A 14,228-nucleotide genomic window follows, 5' to 3' on the forward strand; every position below is an offset into this window, starting at 1 on the left:
AAAGTATCAAGAAATCTTACCTTTTGAAAACTTTCTAGTGCTGACTTGGGATCATCTTCTTTCAATGCCTTGGAGTTGTAGTACTGGTTCTCGAGGTCTACATCTGGCTCGGAATTGGTGTCTTCAGAATATTCCTTTTTAAAAACAAAGAGAAAAAATATGTTTAAATTTAATGCAGACTGTTACATTGTAAAAACTCTTGATTTTCCAGACCAGCTTGTGAACATATTTGATAATGGAAGAAGCCAAAGAGTCAGAGTCAATGGATTCTAGATTTCAACAAAGAGAATATCAAGTGTGAAGTGACTGAACTGAAATGCTCTACAAGGGCTGTTAAAAAACAAACAATAATGAAAATACTTAAATTTCCATGAGAAGATCTCATCTTCACATAAGAAAACAAAGACAAAGAATATCCTCTGATTGATACAAATAATATACAATGTCATACTTCCATGCATTATCGTTAGGTAATTGGCACACTTGCACAATAACAATGATAACGCTCACAAGTTATTTTTCACCTCTCCCCAGAACTCAACCTTCTCTTTAAGGCTAATTCTATTGATGGTTTCCTGAAATGAGTTTGTAAGTTGGGTGTTAAAGGCCGTGTAGCTTGGCACATACGGGTTAACGCTTCTTCTTTTTAACAACTGCACGTATAAACAAATGGACTTGATTAATGGTAGTCAGCAACTTAATCTCTACATGGTCAGCGTTGTTATTGTTTGCTATAGAGGGCGCAAGTAGCTATAAGTAGTGCAGTATGTACTTTCACACCGGGCAGCACACATGATGCTAGACTAAATGTAGCTAGCACAAGACGTATTTGAAAAAATCTTGTAAAGTAAGATTTTATTTTGTTATTTTATATAACAACATATGCAGGTTAATTTGGGTGGTGAATTGAAATTGTTTGTCGCTCTAGGTAGCTAGGACTAGGAGTTGATGCAACGATTACTTCAGAAAACACAGGATGACCGTGTATTGCAATTTCTTGAAACAATCGATACTCATTAGGATGATTAATTGATTACCAACACTTTACTTGGAGCTTGGCATCATCTGCGAACAGCCAAATTACTGCCAATGTCATTGACAATGTCATCGACATCGGATAACCCATTATATGAAACAAAACAGGGCCATGTACATGTACACTGTCATTTTAGACAGAAATAACAGTCTGGTACATGTATGGGTCATTCTTTAATAAAACTGACATTTGTCAAGATTCCCCATTCCCAATGCTTAAATTTAGCAAAACAAAATAACTCTGCATGTACGTCTTTTTCGTTGACTCTGACAAAAATTGGATGAATATTGCCTAAATTTTAGGGGGCTGTATCTTTTGATAGAAACATCGGTGAGTCTTGAAATTGAAATGTATTATTCTGAGTAATTTTTTCTTCAATAGACAGTTCACGATTAGCACATCTCTGCAATGACCCCGAATATCCACAGAACTTCAAAACATGAAGAGATCCCACTTTGTACATTTTGAAATAATCACTCCTACAGCGATGGAGGTGCTTCATAAATAGCCTTTGTTTCCCCTTTTTTTAAGAATACTTCCACCTGTGTATCATGGAGTGCACTTTGTGCATGAATGAATAATGAATAATGAATACAAACTGCAACTGTGACCTGGCTTATTATCCAACCATAATGGTGAAAAACGATCCCAAAGGGAAAATTGAAAAATCGTTCAGACACCCTAGTACAATTATCAAAGTTTTTATATTTCCAAATGCGAAATTTACGGACTTACTTTATACGAGTTATCCAATTTGTATTGAAACGGTAAGTTCATGCATTCGAACTGGTAATCTATAACGTGACCCGGCTGGTATATTTCTGGGTCAACTTACCAAGATAAAGCCAATGGCCAATCAGAGCACTTGTTCAATATTGGGTTTATGCATATTCATATATCACTTGGTCAAGCCAGGCTGACTCGTACGTAGCTATTGGACGTTCGAAAAGAAAAAATGATTATTCATCAACTCAAACCAAGATGGCCGACAACAAATCATGTTGACTACAAGACTTTCTCAGATTAATCATTAATTTAGGATCTAAATGAGCAAGCCATCCGCGAATGCCTTCCGCCAATGCCTGACGGGAGGCCTCAACTTAGTCCGGAAACTTTTTACTTGCACCATTTTAATAGCATTGCACCATGCCCCTGGCTCTCGTAAACACACACATACACATCAGACTGCAAGAATCTTCAACTGTGAAGGAGGTAGACTTAACCCAAAGAAGAAGAAGAAGAAAATATTTTCGTGTTATTTTTAATTTTTAATAAGATTTAGTGTAATATTGCAGCCGAAGTGGATATATGAAGACGTAAAGAGTGAAAAACTTGTTGCATATCTCATTTGTCTCGGTCCGGCCGAACTGAACAGTACCCCATAGGACGTACTTAAGTCTATGAATACTGTATTTGCTGGCCATAAGGCTGCAGCGCCGCATAGGCCGCACCCCTGATTTTGTCATTAAAAAAAAAAAAAAAAAAAATGTCGGAGGCGGGATATGAACCCACCCATAGAAATGTAGATGCAACCCAAATCACCACCTTAGACCGCTCGGCCATCCCGACCGTGATGCTATCCCTTGCAGCTTTCTCTGGGGTATTGCGCTATAGCTTTTCTCGCGCGAGCGAGAGGATTGAGGTTGCTTTAGCTATGGCAAAACTTAAATCTAGTTCTACCAGTAGAGTTTGGTTGGTAAGTTATGAATTTTATTACGAGAATGACAAAACTTTGCCCTTCATTTAAAAAATATAACACATAATTGTCGGTAAGACGTGTTATTCTAGACAGTTATTCTAGAAATGTCCATCCCCTTTCAATGTTGTCCCATATGTACAAATTCGTGCTGTGTTTCATGGTTGCACCCCGAATTTTGATATTTTCTCTTCCAAAAATACTGCGGCCTTTACGCCGGCAAATACGGTAGACTAGAGGCGGTCAGAGGAGACAGATGCAATCTCAGCGGAACAAGCGTCGATATCAGAGACTTCGAAGCATTTGTTTTAACTGTCACTATGCACTAGTCATTCAATGTGTCCAACTGTTACAGTTAGATCTAATATTCAGATAGCAATGGCAATGCATTTTAATGCACGTAATGATAAGTAACTACAAGGTAAGTTACTGTCGCGACTAGACTAGACAGTGACTGTGTAATCATGCTATGACTGAGCATGATGGGTGTGACTGTGTGATTTGTCTTGATGGCCAGGCCAAGCCACTCCAGCAAAGCATAGAGAGTCAATGCTAATGCGTATTGACCTCTAGCTAATAGGCAGCAATTGCACACATGAATAGTCAATACACTTATAATAGTCAACGAACTCAACAAGTTCTGGTAGATGGACAAGTCAGCACACAGGCAGAGGTTACGTCTGGAGTTCTGCAAGGCAACGTCCTCAGACCACTTCTCTTCCTGGCATACAATTACGATCTCCAAGACTGCGTTAAGAGCTCCACAGCAAGACTATTTGCTGATGACTGTGCAGTCTACAAGAGAAACACATCACCTCAGGATGCTGCACTACTTCAGGACGACTTAGATGCATTGCAGAAGTGGGAAAGAAAGTGGCTAATGGAGTTCCATCCTTCCAAGTGCCAAGTTGTTTGCATAACAAACAAACGCAAGCCTACATCTTCAACCTACTACACCCATGGATTGATCCTTAATGAAGTTCACTCTGCCAAGTATCTCAGACTAAACGTTGACAAAAAGCTGTCCTCTACTACACGTGTTGACATCACAACCAAGAAGGCTAACTACAACCGAGCTCTTCTTCAACGCAACTTCAACAGCTGCAGTCACAAGATTAAAGAGGCAACATACAAGACCGATGTGTGAGGCCAATAGTGCAGTTTGCAACAACTGCATGGGACCCACATACACAACGAAACATCAGGAAGCTAGAGCAGGTCCAAAGAAGCAGTGCAAGATATGACAGCAGATCAAGCGTAACAGCATTACTGAATGATCTACACTGAATGGCCAACTCTCCAGAGTAGGTGCTGCCAGAGTCGACTTGCTATGCTCTGAAGAATCCGCTGGGACCTGGTAGATATCAAGTGAAAACAACATCTCACTGAATCTACGTCGATCACAAGATGGCTCACGTTTCTGGACTCTGTACTGCAGCTCCCAAGTGTACTCTTCCTCCCTCTTTCACCGGCGCACCAGCAAAGAATAGAATTCTCTGAAGAAAGACCTAAGATAGTTTCTCTCACTCGATGCCTTTAAAGCGGCATTGAAGGATGGCACCGTCTAGCATGCAGACAAGCTACTTTTATCCGCACATCACGATACAATGTACACACCTGCACCAGGAACTCTTGTCTAGATATACGTACTATTGACTGTGCGTGCATCAACCTACAGAATCCAGGCTAACTCGGCTCAATTGACAACGCGGCCCAGCTGCAAAATTTGTCAGTTTTTGTCATTTTACCCTAACCCTAACCCTAAACCTGCAAAAACTGACCGTTTTAGTTTCAATAGATGTCCACAGTGCGTTAATCTTCATTTCATGAAGCCTGCACTTTTCAGGAAAAAGAAGAATACACAAATGCACACAACGATGTTGATGTGGCTGTAACAGTTTGACAGTGTTAGTAGGTCTAGGCCTAGACTACTTAGTACTAGATAGACTCACGATTTGAATTTTCAAATTATTCTTTCTAACATTGGTAAGTTGAAAAAATTGTATTTTACTGCTATTTAGGTGTAATCGATTGTCACTTAAAGACACTCAGTAGTCAGCTCTCATGGGGAATTCGACACCGTTCGGGGGTTTACCCAATAACAGGTGTTGTCAATCACCAGGGTTAACCTTCAGTTTTGTGACCATTAGACCTTATGTAATGCTTTGCTTTTCCCTTAACCGATCGACTCTCAAGTATTCTCCGAGAGATTAGGGGGAATTCTTGACTGGCCAACGGGTTTGCTGTGTATAAATTTGTACTCCCATTAATGGTATTTCCACCAAGTCTGGTGTCAGCGAATTATAGCCTTCTGCACATGGAAACCGACGTGTGACTCCCTTTAAGTACCTATTTTGAGTGAAATCAGTTGAGTTTTGTACAGTTGTGTTAATAGAAGTGGTAAAGCTTCTTGAGAGAATAATCTACGACAAACTGATGGAACATGCAGTAGACAATATGATTTCATGTCACCAACAAGGCTTTCAGAAAAAGTGTTCATGTGTTACACAGCTCTTGGAATGTCTCTATGACTGGACTAAAGCATATGACGAGACTAAAGGAATGGATGTCATATATCTTGATTTTCGAAAGGCATTCGATACCATCCCCCATCGTCGACTGCTATACAAGCTCAAGCACAATGGTATCAGTGGACACATTCTCAATTGGATTGAGGGGTTCCTAACTGGACGCAGATAAAGAGTAGTGCTAAGAAACGGCACCTCAAGATGGAGGTCCGTGACAAGCGGCGTGCCGCAAGGGTCCATTCTCGGGCCGCTCCTCTTTCTAATCTTCATTAATGACATTCCCGATATGGTTCTCACTACTGCCAAGATATTTGCTGATGATACCAAGATTAACCGTCAAATAACATCAAATGATGATTGTGACAAACTACAGAGAGACTTAAATGCACTCGCTGCATGGTCTAAACCACGGGTGGCCACAGTTAACGATCGCATCAACTTGGCGGGCCGTAGGTAGTGGGGGTAGTGGGGGGGGGGGGGTACTCAGATTTGGATTGGACGGGGGTGTGCTCAAGCTCCGAAACCCCTACCCATTTCTAGGGATAATTTTTCTCGAAAAAAGACCCATTTTTCACAATTTTCAGGTATTTTGAGGGTGTTTCATGGCAAACACCCAAAAGTTTTGAAAATTTTGAAAAAGGGACCCATTTTTTATGGTATAATAATTTTGTTAAAAGTGGGACTCATGTTTAGGGATTTTTTGTGAAAAAGTGACCCATTAGAGCGGCACACCCCCGTATGTCCTCATATGTGAGCACCCCTAGGGGTCTTACCCCCCCCCCCACACACACACACGCATGCAATAATGTGTACCACCTGCAATTTTGCAAAAACAAACATGCAAACAACAAAATCAGGCTTACTTTTTTTTTGTGATTTTGTGGTGAAAAATAAGCCAAAGTAGTTCCCCTTTCTCTTCCATGAAGAAATAGTTCAGAGACCAATCTGATTTAAAGTTTCTGCCTTCATCAAAAACTTCCCTTTTCTTCGCAGATCTCGAAGTCGATGCCATTTTTGGTTATTATTTCACACAAAATCAAGGACACAGCGTAAAGAATACCCTAACTTTATTTGTTGAACATGTACATCTAATTGTACGCGGTGTATAGGGGAGGGGACAATCCAGTTTACGATTAAGATTCATGAGAAAATTCAACGTTGGGATAAAAGGGTTGTAAGTTTCAATACAAGTACAGGGGTGTATGGCATTTCAAACATATTTCTTAATAATAATAATTAACTGTTTTTGTATAGCGCATAACACATAGTATTAAAACATGTCCCTAAGCGCTCTAGAGAAAAACACAACAGAATACAAAGACAAGACGTACTGGGTAACAGACAAAATGGATGAATTAAATGTTAAATAAGTGCGCCTTTAAAGCAATCTTAAACTTAACAATGGAGTCAATGTTTTTTAGATTTTCCGGGAGATTGTTCCATGAAGTTGAAGCAGTGTGAGCGAAGCTGCGTTCACCATATGACCTGGTCATCACTGGTGGAATAACAAACAATTTTTTCTTATTAGAACAAAGATTTCTAGAAGGTGTGTACAATGTTAATAGCTCCATATTTACAAACGTTACTGCATACGGAAATTACAAACTGAAATAAACACGGCGAGTGAATTTAATGTCGTTATTGTAATGTAATGAGAGGGAATTTGAGGAGTTTTGTATCAACCACGTAACAAGTCAATAGGTTGTGAAGGATGAAAACAAATTAAGGAAATAGAAATAGCTGTGTATACCCTATTTCATCGCTGCTATGCGGCCCGCATTTTTTTTATGGACTATTTTTTATGATTACTTTTTCAATGCTTCGCTGGCCACACCAGAAGAGCTGGCGGGTCGTGGGTTGGCCACCGTGGTCTAAACTATGGCTACTTGAATTCAATGCTGAAAAATGTGTTGTCCTGCGCATCCGAGCAGCTATTATCTACAATTATTCTATCAATGGTGTTCATCTGCAGGAAGTGGCAAACCAAAAGGACTAGGGAGTTATAATTAGCAATACCCTCACCCCTACCGAACATGTTGATGAACTAGTTAAAAAGGCTCGCTGTAAGGTTGCAATGTTCCGACGCTGTTTCACTGCACTTGATGAAAGGAAAATCACCATTTTGTATCAATCCATAATTCGTCCAGCGCTGGAATATGCATCATCTGCTTGGAGCCCACTTACAAAGAAGAATATTGAGAAGTTAAAGAAGGTGCAGACCAAATGCCTATGTCTTGGTAACAAGGAAATTCCTACTGAGTCATTGAAGGAGAGAAGAGCAAACACAGACCTTACTAATTTGTACAAATACCTTAATGGTTATTACACAACTCCAGCACAAAGATTCTTCTCCCACCCAAAGTAAGAAATTAATAGGGCATTCTAGAAAAGACTTTTATTCTAACAGAGTGGTCCAACCTTGGAATAACTGGGGCTTGTTTAGAAATGTATCCAAAATTTAACTCGTAACTCCGGCGTGTGCCTGTGTGAAGTTATCTACCGTAATGAGGATCTGAGACATTACGGTAGATAACTTCACACAGGCGCACACCCGCCCGCAACCCACCATCTGTACTTGTTTTGTGCAGCGGCGCGGTTTGCCGTGAAACCTGTGAAAAGGTGTAAACTAACATCAACGTTTATCCGAAAAATACTCCAAAAATAACGAGAAAACTGACATGAAACAGGTAATTATTAATTAACATAACGACTTTTAACTCATGATCTTTATTTGGACATTTAATGAATATTTACTTCATTTTGGATATATCTTAGTAGCGTATCTCCACGCCGGAGTTACCGGTCAATTTTTGTAGGCCTAGATCTATACGTTTCTGAACAAGCGCCGAATAACCTACCAAAAAAAGTAGTGTCTGCACGGGGTCCAGACAACTCGCCACAAAGACAACCCGCCCAAAGACAACCCGCCACAATACCCTGGACATCTCGCCACAATACCCTGGACAACTCGCCATGGTCGAGTTGTCCAGGGTGGGGTGCCTTTTCGGACAACTCGCCACACTGTTTTCCCTCGTGATTTCTAGATCTAAAACCCCTCATATTAGATGAAATTGTCATTTTATGTATTCATTATTCTTTTATAAACACAGTCATGACAGGAAACATGGGAATTGTGAGTATTTTGAGAGCTGTTCTCCCGCCCCCCACTCAGTGTTACTTAGGGTACGCATATGCTTGTTCCCTATTTTTGAAAGCACCCCCTATTTGAGGACTGCCCTTTCGCAGGTTTTCGCGGGGTTTTCCTGCCTTCGAGACCCCCCTAAATCCGGAAAAATGCTCAATGTACCCCCCTAAATTCAGAATAATTTCTCAGGAGTCCAAACAGATGAGAAGGAGAAAAAAAAATAACCCCCTTTTTAAAGAAATCTCCGGGTGAAAAGTCAAATACACCCCTTTTTTTACAATTCTCGGGCCGGACGAAAAGTACCCCTTTACCGGATATTTTGGTAACACGCATGCGGTCATTCCGACCCCGGAGTTGGGGGGGGGGGGGGGGGCGAGGCTGTTCTAACTGATGATAAAGTTGATTTTCCTTGCGCTTGCAATAAGACCTGCAACAAGATTTTGGACAAACCCAAGGCTTACGACTATGATCGCCGAATAACTTCTCGATTTTTAAGTTCATTTTTCTGTCTCAGGAAACTTTTTAATGGTAGGAATATTCTTTATTCTTTATTCTTTGTAATGACTGTGTTTAGATCTATAAAAGAATAATGAATAGGCCTAGAGGCTAGACCCTAGAGGTCTAGACCCTACATAAAATGACAAATTTCTAAGATGATTGATCTAGAAATCAGTGTAGAGTTGTCCAAAAAGGCACCCCACCCTGGACAACTCGCCCGTGGCGAGTTGTCCAGCCAGAGTTTGTGACTCCAGGGTAGTCAAAATCGAAATCCATGAATGGATTCCGGACCCATAAAAAAAGTATTAAACTGATTACGAGTGGTAAGTGGAACTGAAAAAGGCACCCCACCGCTGGACAACGCCCGTGGCGAGTTGTCCAGCCAGAGTAACGAAAGGCGAGACTCCTAAGGGTACCCTATGATATGCACGTAGAGCTGTTTGTCAAAATTAAAACACCTTGGGGCGGGTTGTCTTTGTGAAGAGTTGTCTGGAATTCGTCTGCACCTACAGTGGCGACTTTGAAGAGTCAATTGAGAGCCCTTCCCTTAGGAAAAGAGAGCTAATCTACCAAGTATACCAAGCAAGTAAGTAAGTACGTAGAACAGGTTTTAATACACAGCCAGGATAGTAATGTACCTATGTGTGGGCCCGGCCCCCGGTGTGGGCCAAGCTAGGATCAGTATTGTTGAATGTTGGTTCGGAGCAGTCAAGATTTATCTACCTGGCCTTCCCACGTGGGGTAAAATCGTCTAAAATGTAAGCATTGTAAACATTAAATTACATATTCACTCACTAAATTGTAATCATCACTGTCATTGTCAGCCATAAAATCGTCCTCCCCGTCAGACATCTTGCTTGTTTCCTGGTAATTGCAAGGTATTCAATCACATTCAACCGGTCATTCGAGTTCGATTTTAAGTCGCCGATATATATGTGTACATTATAAGGATCAGATTAAAATTGTACATAGTTAAGTTTTCAGTCTAGAAAATTGTTAGTCCGCCATCTACTGTCCTAAATTAAAACAGCTGTTCAAGATCTTGTCGCGAATGGCGCTATAAATTCTAGCGCCCTCGCTTGGCTGCTGATAAGACATGTTGCGTCTTAGCAACGGACAGCTGATCCACCACCACCGCACCACGCGCAACTAACTTGTATTGTTTACGTTGTTTTGTTGTGGAGTTGGAGCGTGTATTCACAACGGTATCTAGTAAACTCGTACCGTGTGCACGTATCTAGGGCATAAGCCATAACATCACATAAGATACCGTCATTATTCAGCAGGTTATCGGCAGTATCACATGTGTTAAAACATTTCTTCAAGACTGCTCGAATTGATCTGAAATCATGTCTCAGCAAGAAGAAAAGACCAAGCAAAAGAAACGGGACATGAATGATTCTCCATATGCTCAACCGATGTCAGCAAAGTCAAAAAAATCGGCAGAGAAACCTATTATTGCTGCTCGTGAGCGTGGTAAGTTGATAATTTTCTACGGCTACGCTAGTACGCGAGCATATTTACCCAGACATTGTGCCCGGACAAGTTTTGTAATTGTATCCAGACAAAGACAGTTGATTTAAAACAGGAATTTGAAGAAGTCTAACTTTAATAGATCTAAGCAATATATTTCATAAATCTTCTAAGACTTATTAGTTTAATGTTGAACAATTTTATTATGATTGGGGGTCGGGTGTCCAGACGCTAAACAAAAATATTAATGATAAAGCAGGATTAAAGCCTTCGAAGTTTGATCTCTTTTGCCTTCACTGTTCAGATTGAACGAAAAACATTAGTCTAGACCCTAGTTTAATATCCTACCTGAGTCTTTATTGTTTTACTTTAGGAATGTTATTATTGTCATATTGACTTTATTGTTATCAAAACTCCATGAGCCTTAACCTAGAGAAGTCTAGATCTAGACTAGACCTCTAGTCTATATTATATAACAAGTTAGTTCATAAACTTTCAATGAAAGTAGATTTATTGTTAGTAACTTCTTAAACTAGTCTAGTATTAGACTACTTAGTAGACACTAGGTCTAAATCAACTTAATGGCAGATATAACTTCTGTATTCAGGCATCAATTGACTATTTGATTTTTTTTATGTAGACCCTACATGTACATTGTAGAGTCTATGCAATTTATATTTTGAATCTACCTTTCATTTTGTAATCTTAGGTCCCGGACCAGGAAGATATGGTCTTCCATCAACGAGTGGGTTTGTTGCTCATGACTTCACCAAACACATGAAACCAGCATATTCGTTTGGGCATCGCTTGGAGAACTCAAGTAAGTATCTTATTTTTGTCTATCTTTCAAATGTTGTTTAATTATTATTTTTTAAAGCCTTTTTAATTTTTTCAAGTATTTTCTATTTTAATTTTGTTTAAATTTTGTGTTGATTGCCTTTTCCATATTCTTTAATTCATTACATTTACATCTGTATTTCCAGTGGCTTTGAATTGAACTGCATTGTATACAGTGATTAGTTTGTTTTATATTACATGTATATTAATTTTTGGATTTATTCCCCAATGCAGTGTTTCAAAAAGATTGCAGTCCTGGACCCGGCTACAAAATTCATTCAGAAATCACAAGGGTTGGAAAAGATGGTACTCCAGCTTACTCCATGCTTGCAAGGCAAAAGGATCCAAGTAAGTAGATTCTACATATTCATGTTCATGAAAGTGAAATCATATTTGTTGATTCATTAAATGCACCGATGGTACATTGTATGAATGATATCCAGATGGAAGTATTCTTTTCAAGAAAGCAAACAAAATATATCCATTAAGCACCTCCATCACCTTGGCAGTGATTATTCTAAAATGCACCAAGTGGGACGTCGTCTCCATGTGTAAATGTCAAAAAGATAGATGGATATTTACAAAGGGTCATTTGTACAAGTTCTATGAATTTCTTTCATCTCAGTATCTTTGTATACTGACAGTATTTCATTTAACTTAACATTCTGTTTAAAAATAAAAAAATTAACCTGTTTGTTTTCTTCATTTTTACAAAGATAAATGGTTGGCCTTGAAACTGAAATTGGAGAAATGTATTTAAGTTTGAAAACTATAGATCTCTAATTACTGTTATATTTGATAAGTGTAGAATTGTTCTTGTTAATGTCATTTAAAAAGTAGAATATTTTTTTAATCATTTTTGTTTGCTTTTCTATTTTTTCCTTCTACAGATACATTCATCACACCATCACCTTATGCATATTCTCCTGAAAAGGTTCATCCACAGGGTGAAAGACATGCTCCTGTACATTCCATGGGGTCCCGCACGCGCTTCAGGAAACGAGATCAAGCCCCAGCTCCAAACAGTTACGACTTACCCGTCCTCCTTGGAAGCAAAGTTCCAAACAAGTATTCAAGTGCCAGTCACTCCATGACAGGACGCCCCCATGTGGGCAGCTACTTAGAAGATCATGCCAAGTGCCCTGGGCCAGGCAGTCACGATGCCATCCATCCTGATGTCACAAAGTTCAAGAAGCCCAGTTACTCCATGCTCGGGCGTCATGATTTAGCAAACGACTCTGCTACCAAACCAGGTCCAGGAGCACATAGCCCAGAAAAGGTGACTGTTAACAAGAGGAAATATCCCAGCCATTCACTTGGGATTAGACATTCTGAGTTTGTTTGTCCATTAATTGTTGTAGTAAAAGACTAATAATGAATAAAAAACTTTGGAATCCCAAGAAAACTTGAGATCTGACTGACATTTGAGCACCATGATTTATGAATTTCTTATCAGTGATGAATGAAGTGATAACTTCCACCGTTTGGAATATGGCAAAGCAGTGCTGGTACTGGGCTGATTAAAAATAGATCAAGCAATATTCAATATTTTATTGCAAATAGGACAGTGCGAATAAACATCTTTGAAGAAGATTTGGTTAGTTGTATTCATTTTAATTGAAGACTGCCTATTATCAAATACTGGTACCCAAGCAAATTTTGAATATTTTCTCTATAAATTTCTGATTTGTTATACATGCATTACTTTTGTAAACCATGATGCATTTGTATCCAAGTATTAATATTGTGCATCTAATTCAATATTCTTTTATCATATAGACTCATTTTAGGTTAATGAATGAAAGAGTTTTGGATGATTTGGTGCTTTCCGTAATTTCCACGATAGGATGTATACATACATTAATAATTCTATGCAAGCGTCGCCACTTTTGTATGTGTAATACTCCACCTCAATACTATTACTAGTAGGTACATGTACATGTAAATAGTTTCACAGTCTATGTTCATTCTGTATTGACTTCATTTCTCATTTACAATGCCTTGTGCACTTTGAAAAATACTTGCCATGTGAGAATGCATAGTTAATCAGGATGGACAGGGCGTTGTGTATAATATAATAATTATTATTAAAAAAAACACATCTTAACACAACTAAGTATGCTTACACATGATTGATTTCCTCCAACCGGTATTTAGAAGTTAGGCTGTCATTGTGTTTGGGTATATCAGAACAGATTCCAAATGTTTCACTACTGCTATTGCTGGTGTTGATCTCTCTGAAAATAGGTGGGCGTGAAAGTGTGTGCCGAGGTGATTATCTATATAAGAACATACATGTACATGTAGTATTATTCGTGACTGGTACTTTTTTTCCAAGCGATTGACATTTTTAATAGTTCACACTATGCATATATTTCCATTTTTCATTTGCAATCATATAATTAATGATTTGTATATATATGAACTGTGGCATTTTTTTTTTTATAAACATGCAATATTTATAAATTTATTACATCAAAATATGTATTCATTCTATCAATATGTATTCATATTGTCATTGTTTGCTGCATATTTTGTCTTCTTTGAATAAAAGGAAAAAAATGTAATGATGTTGTCAACTTGCCTTCATATGCTGTGGTTAAACTTATAAATGTATGCAAATTAAGAGGTTGCTGTTTCTGATTTTGTTTGGTTTGATTTTTTGTTTTGTGCGTGAATGGAATGATCAAGTGTAATAACTTGAGGAAAATTATTTTCCTGTGAATTTAATTCAAGACCTTGTTTGAGAGGTTGCTATTATCCCTAATATTGTGCAATTTGTAATTGTAAGTTTACATTGATAGAGATTGTATTTTTTTTTGCAAAATAGGTAATTTTCTATGAATTCATGAATTCTTTTGGTTTAAGTCTCAAATAAGTAAATATTGTGTTAACAGACTTCCAATTCATCAATTTTGATCAATCACAACTCTAATTACAACTGTAATTGTAATCATACACATATACCAAGGCTTACACTAAATGGGTCCAAAGAGGTCAAAAACTTGTTTCACA

The 14,228-nt window shown here is 38.6% G+C and overlaps 2 protein-coding genes across 2 annotated transcripts in view; one reads left to right on the forward strand and one right to left on the reverse strand.

Moving 5' to 3' along the window:
- LOC576418 (COP9 signalosome complex subunit 2) overlaps positions 1 to 9,883 on the reverse strand; it is a 29,015-nt gene extending 19,132 nt beyond the window's left edge. Inside the window, exons 1-2 of the mRNA XM_775103.5 lie at positions 9,699 to 9,883; positions 21 to 134 (exon numbers count right to left, since the gene is read on the reverse strand). Coding sequence (XP_780196.1) covers positions 21 to 134; positions 9,699 to 9,755 — 171 coding nt within the window. The 5' untranslated portion in view covers positions 9,756 to 9,883. The remainder of the gene's footprint in view (positions 1 to 20; positions 135 to 9,698) is intronic.
- Positions 9,884 to 10,034: 151 nt separating this feature from the next.
- On the forward strand, positions 10,035 to 13,780 carry LOC115918408 (outer dense fiber protein 3-like). The gene is made up of 4 exons (XM_030977339.1): positions 10,035 to 10,379; positions 11,086 to 11,196; positions 11,448 to 11,561; positions 12,104 to 13,780. The coding sequence occupies exons 1-4, from the start codon at positions 10,253 to 10,255 to the stop codon at positions 12,583 to 12,585; spliced, it is 834 nt and encodes a 277-aa protein (XP_030833199.1). The 5' UTR covers positions 10,035 to 10,252; the 3' UTR covers positions 12,586 to 13,780.
- The last annotated feature ends 448 nt before the right edge of the window (positions 13,781 to 14,228 follow it).

Source organism: Strongylocentrotus purpuratus, unplaced genomic scaffold, assembly GCF_000002235.5.
Source record: "Strongylocentrotus purpuratus isolate Spur 01 unplaced genomic scaffold, Spur_5.0 spur5_scaffold_9, whole genome shotgun sequence".
Lineage (NCBI taxonomy): Eukaryota > Metazoa > Echinodermata > Echinoidea > Camarodonta > Strongylocentrotidae > Strongylocentrotus > Strongylocentrotus purpuratus.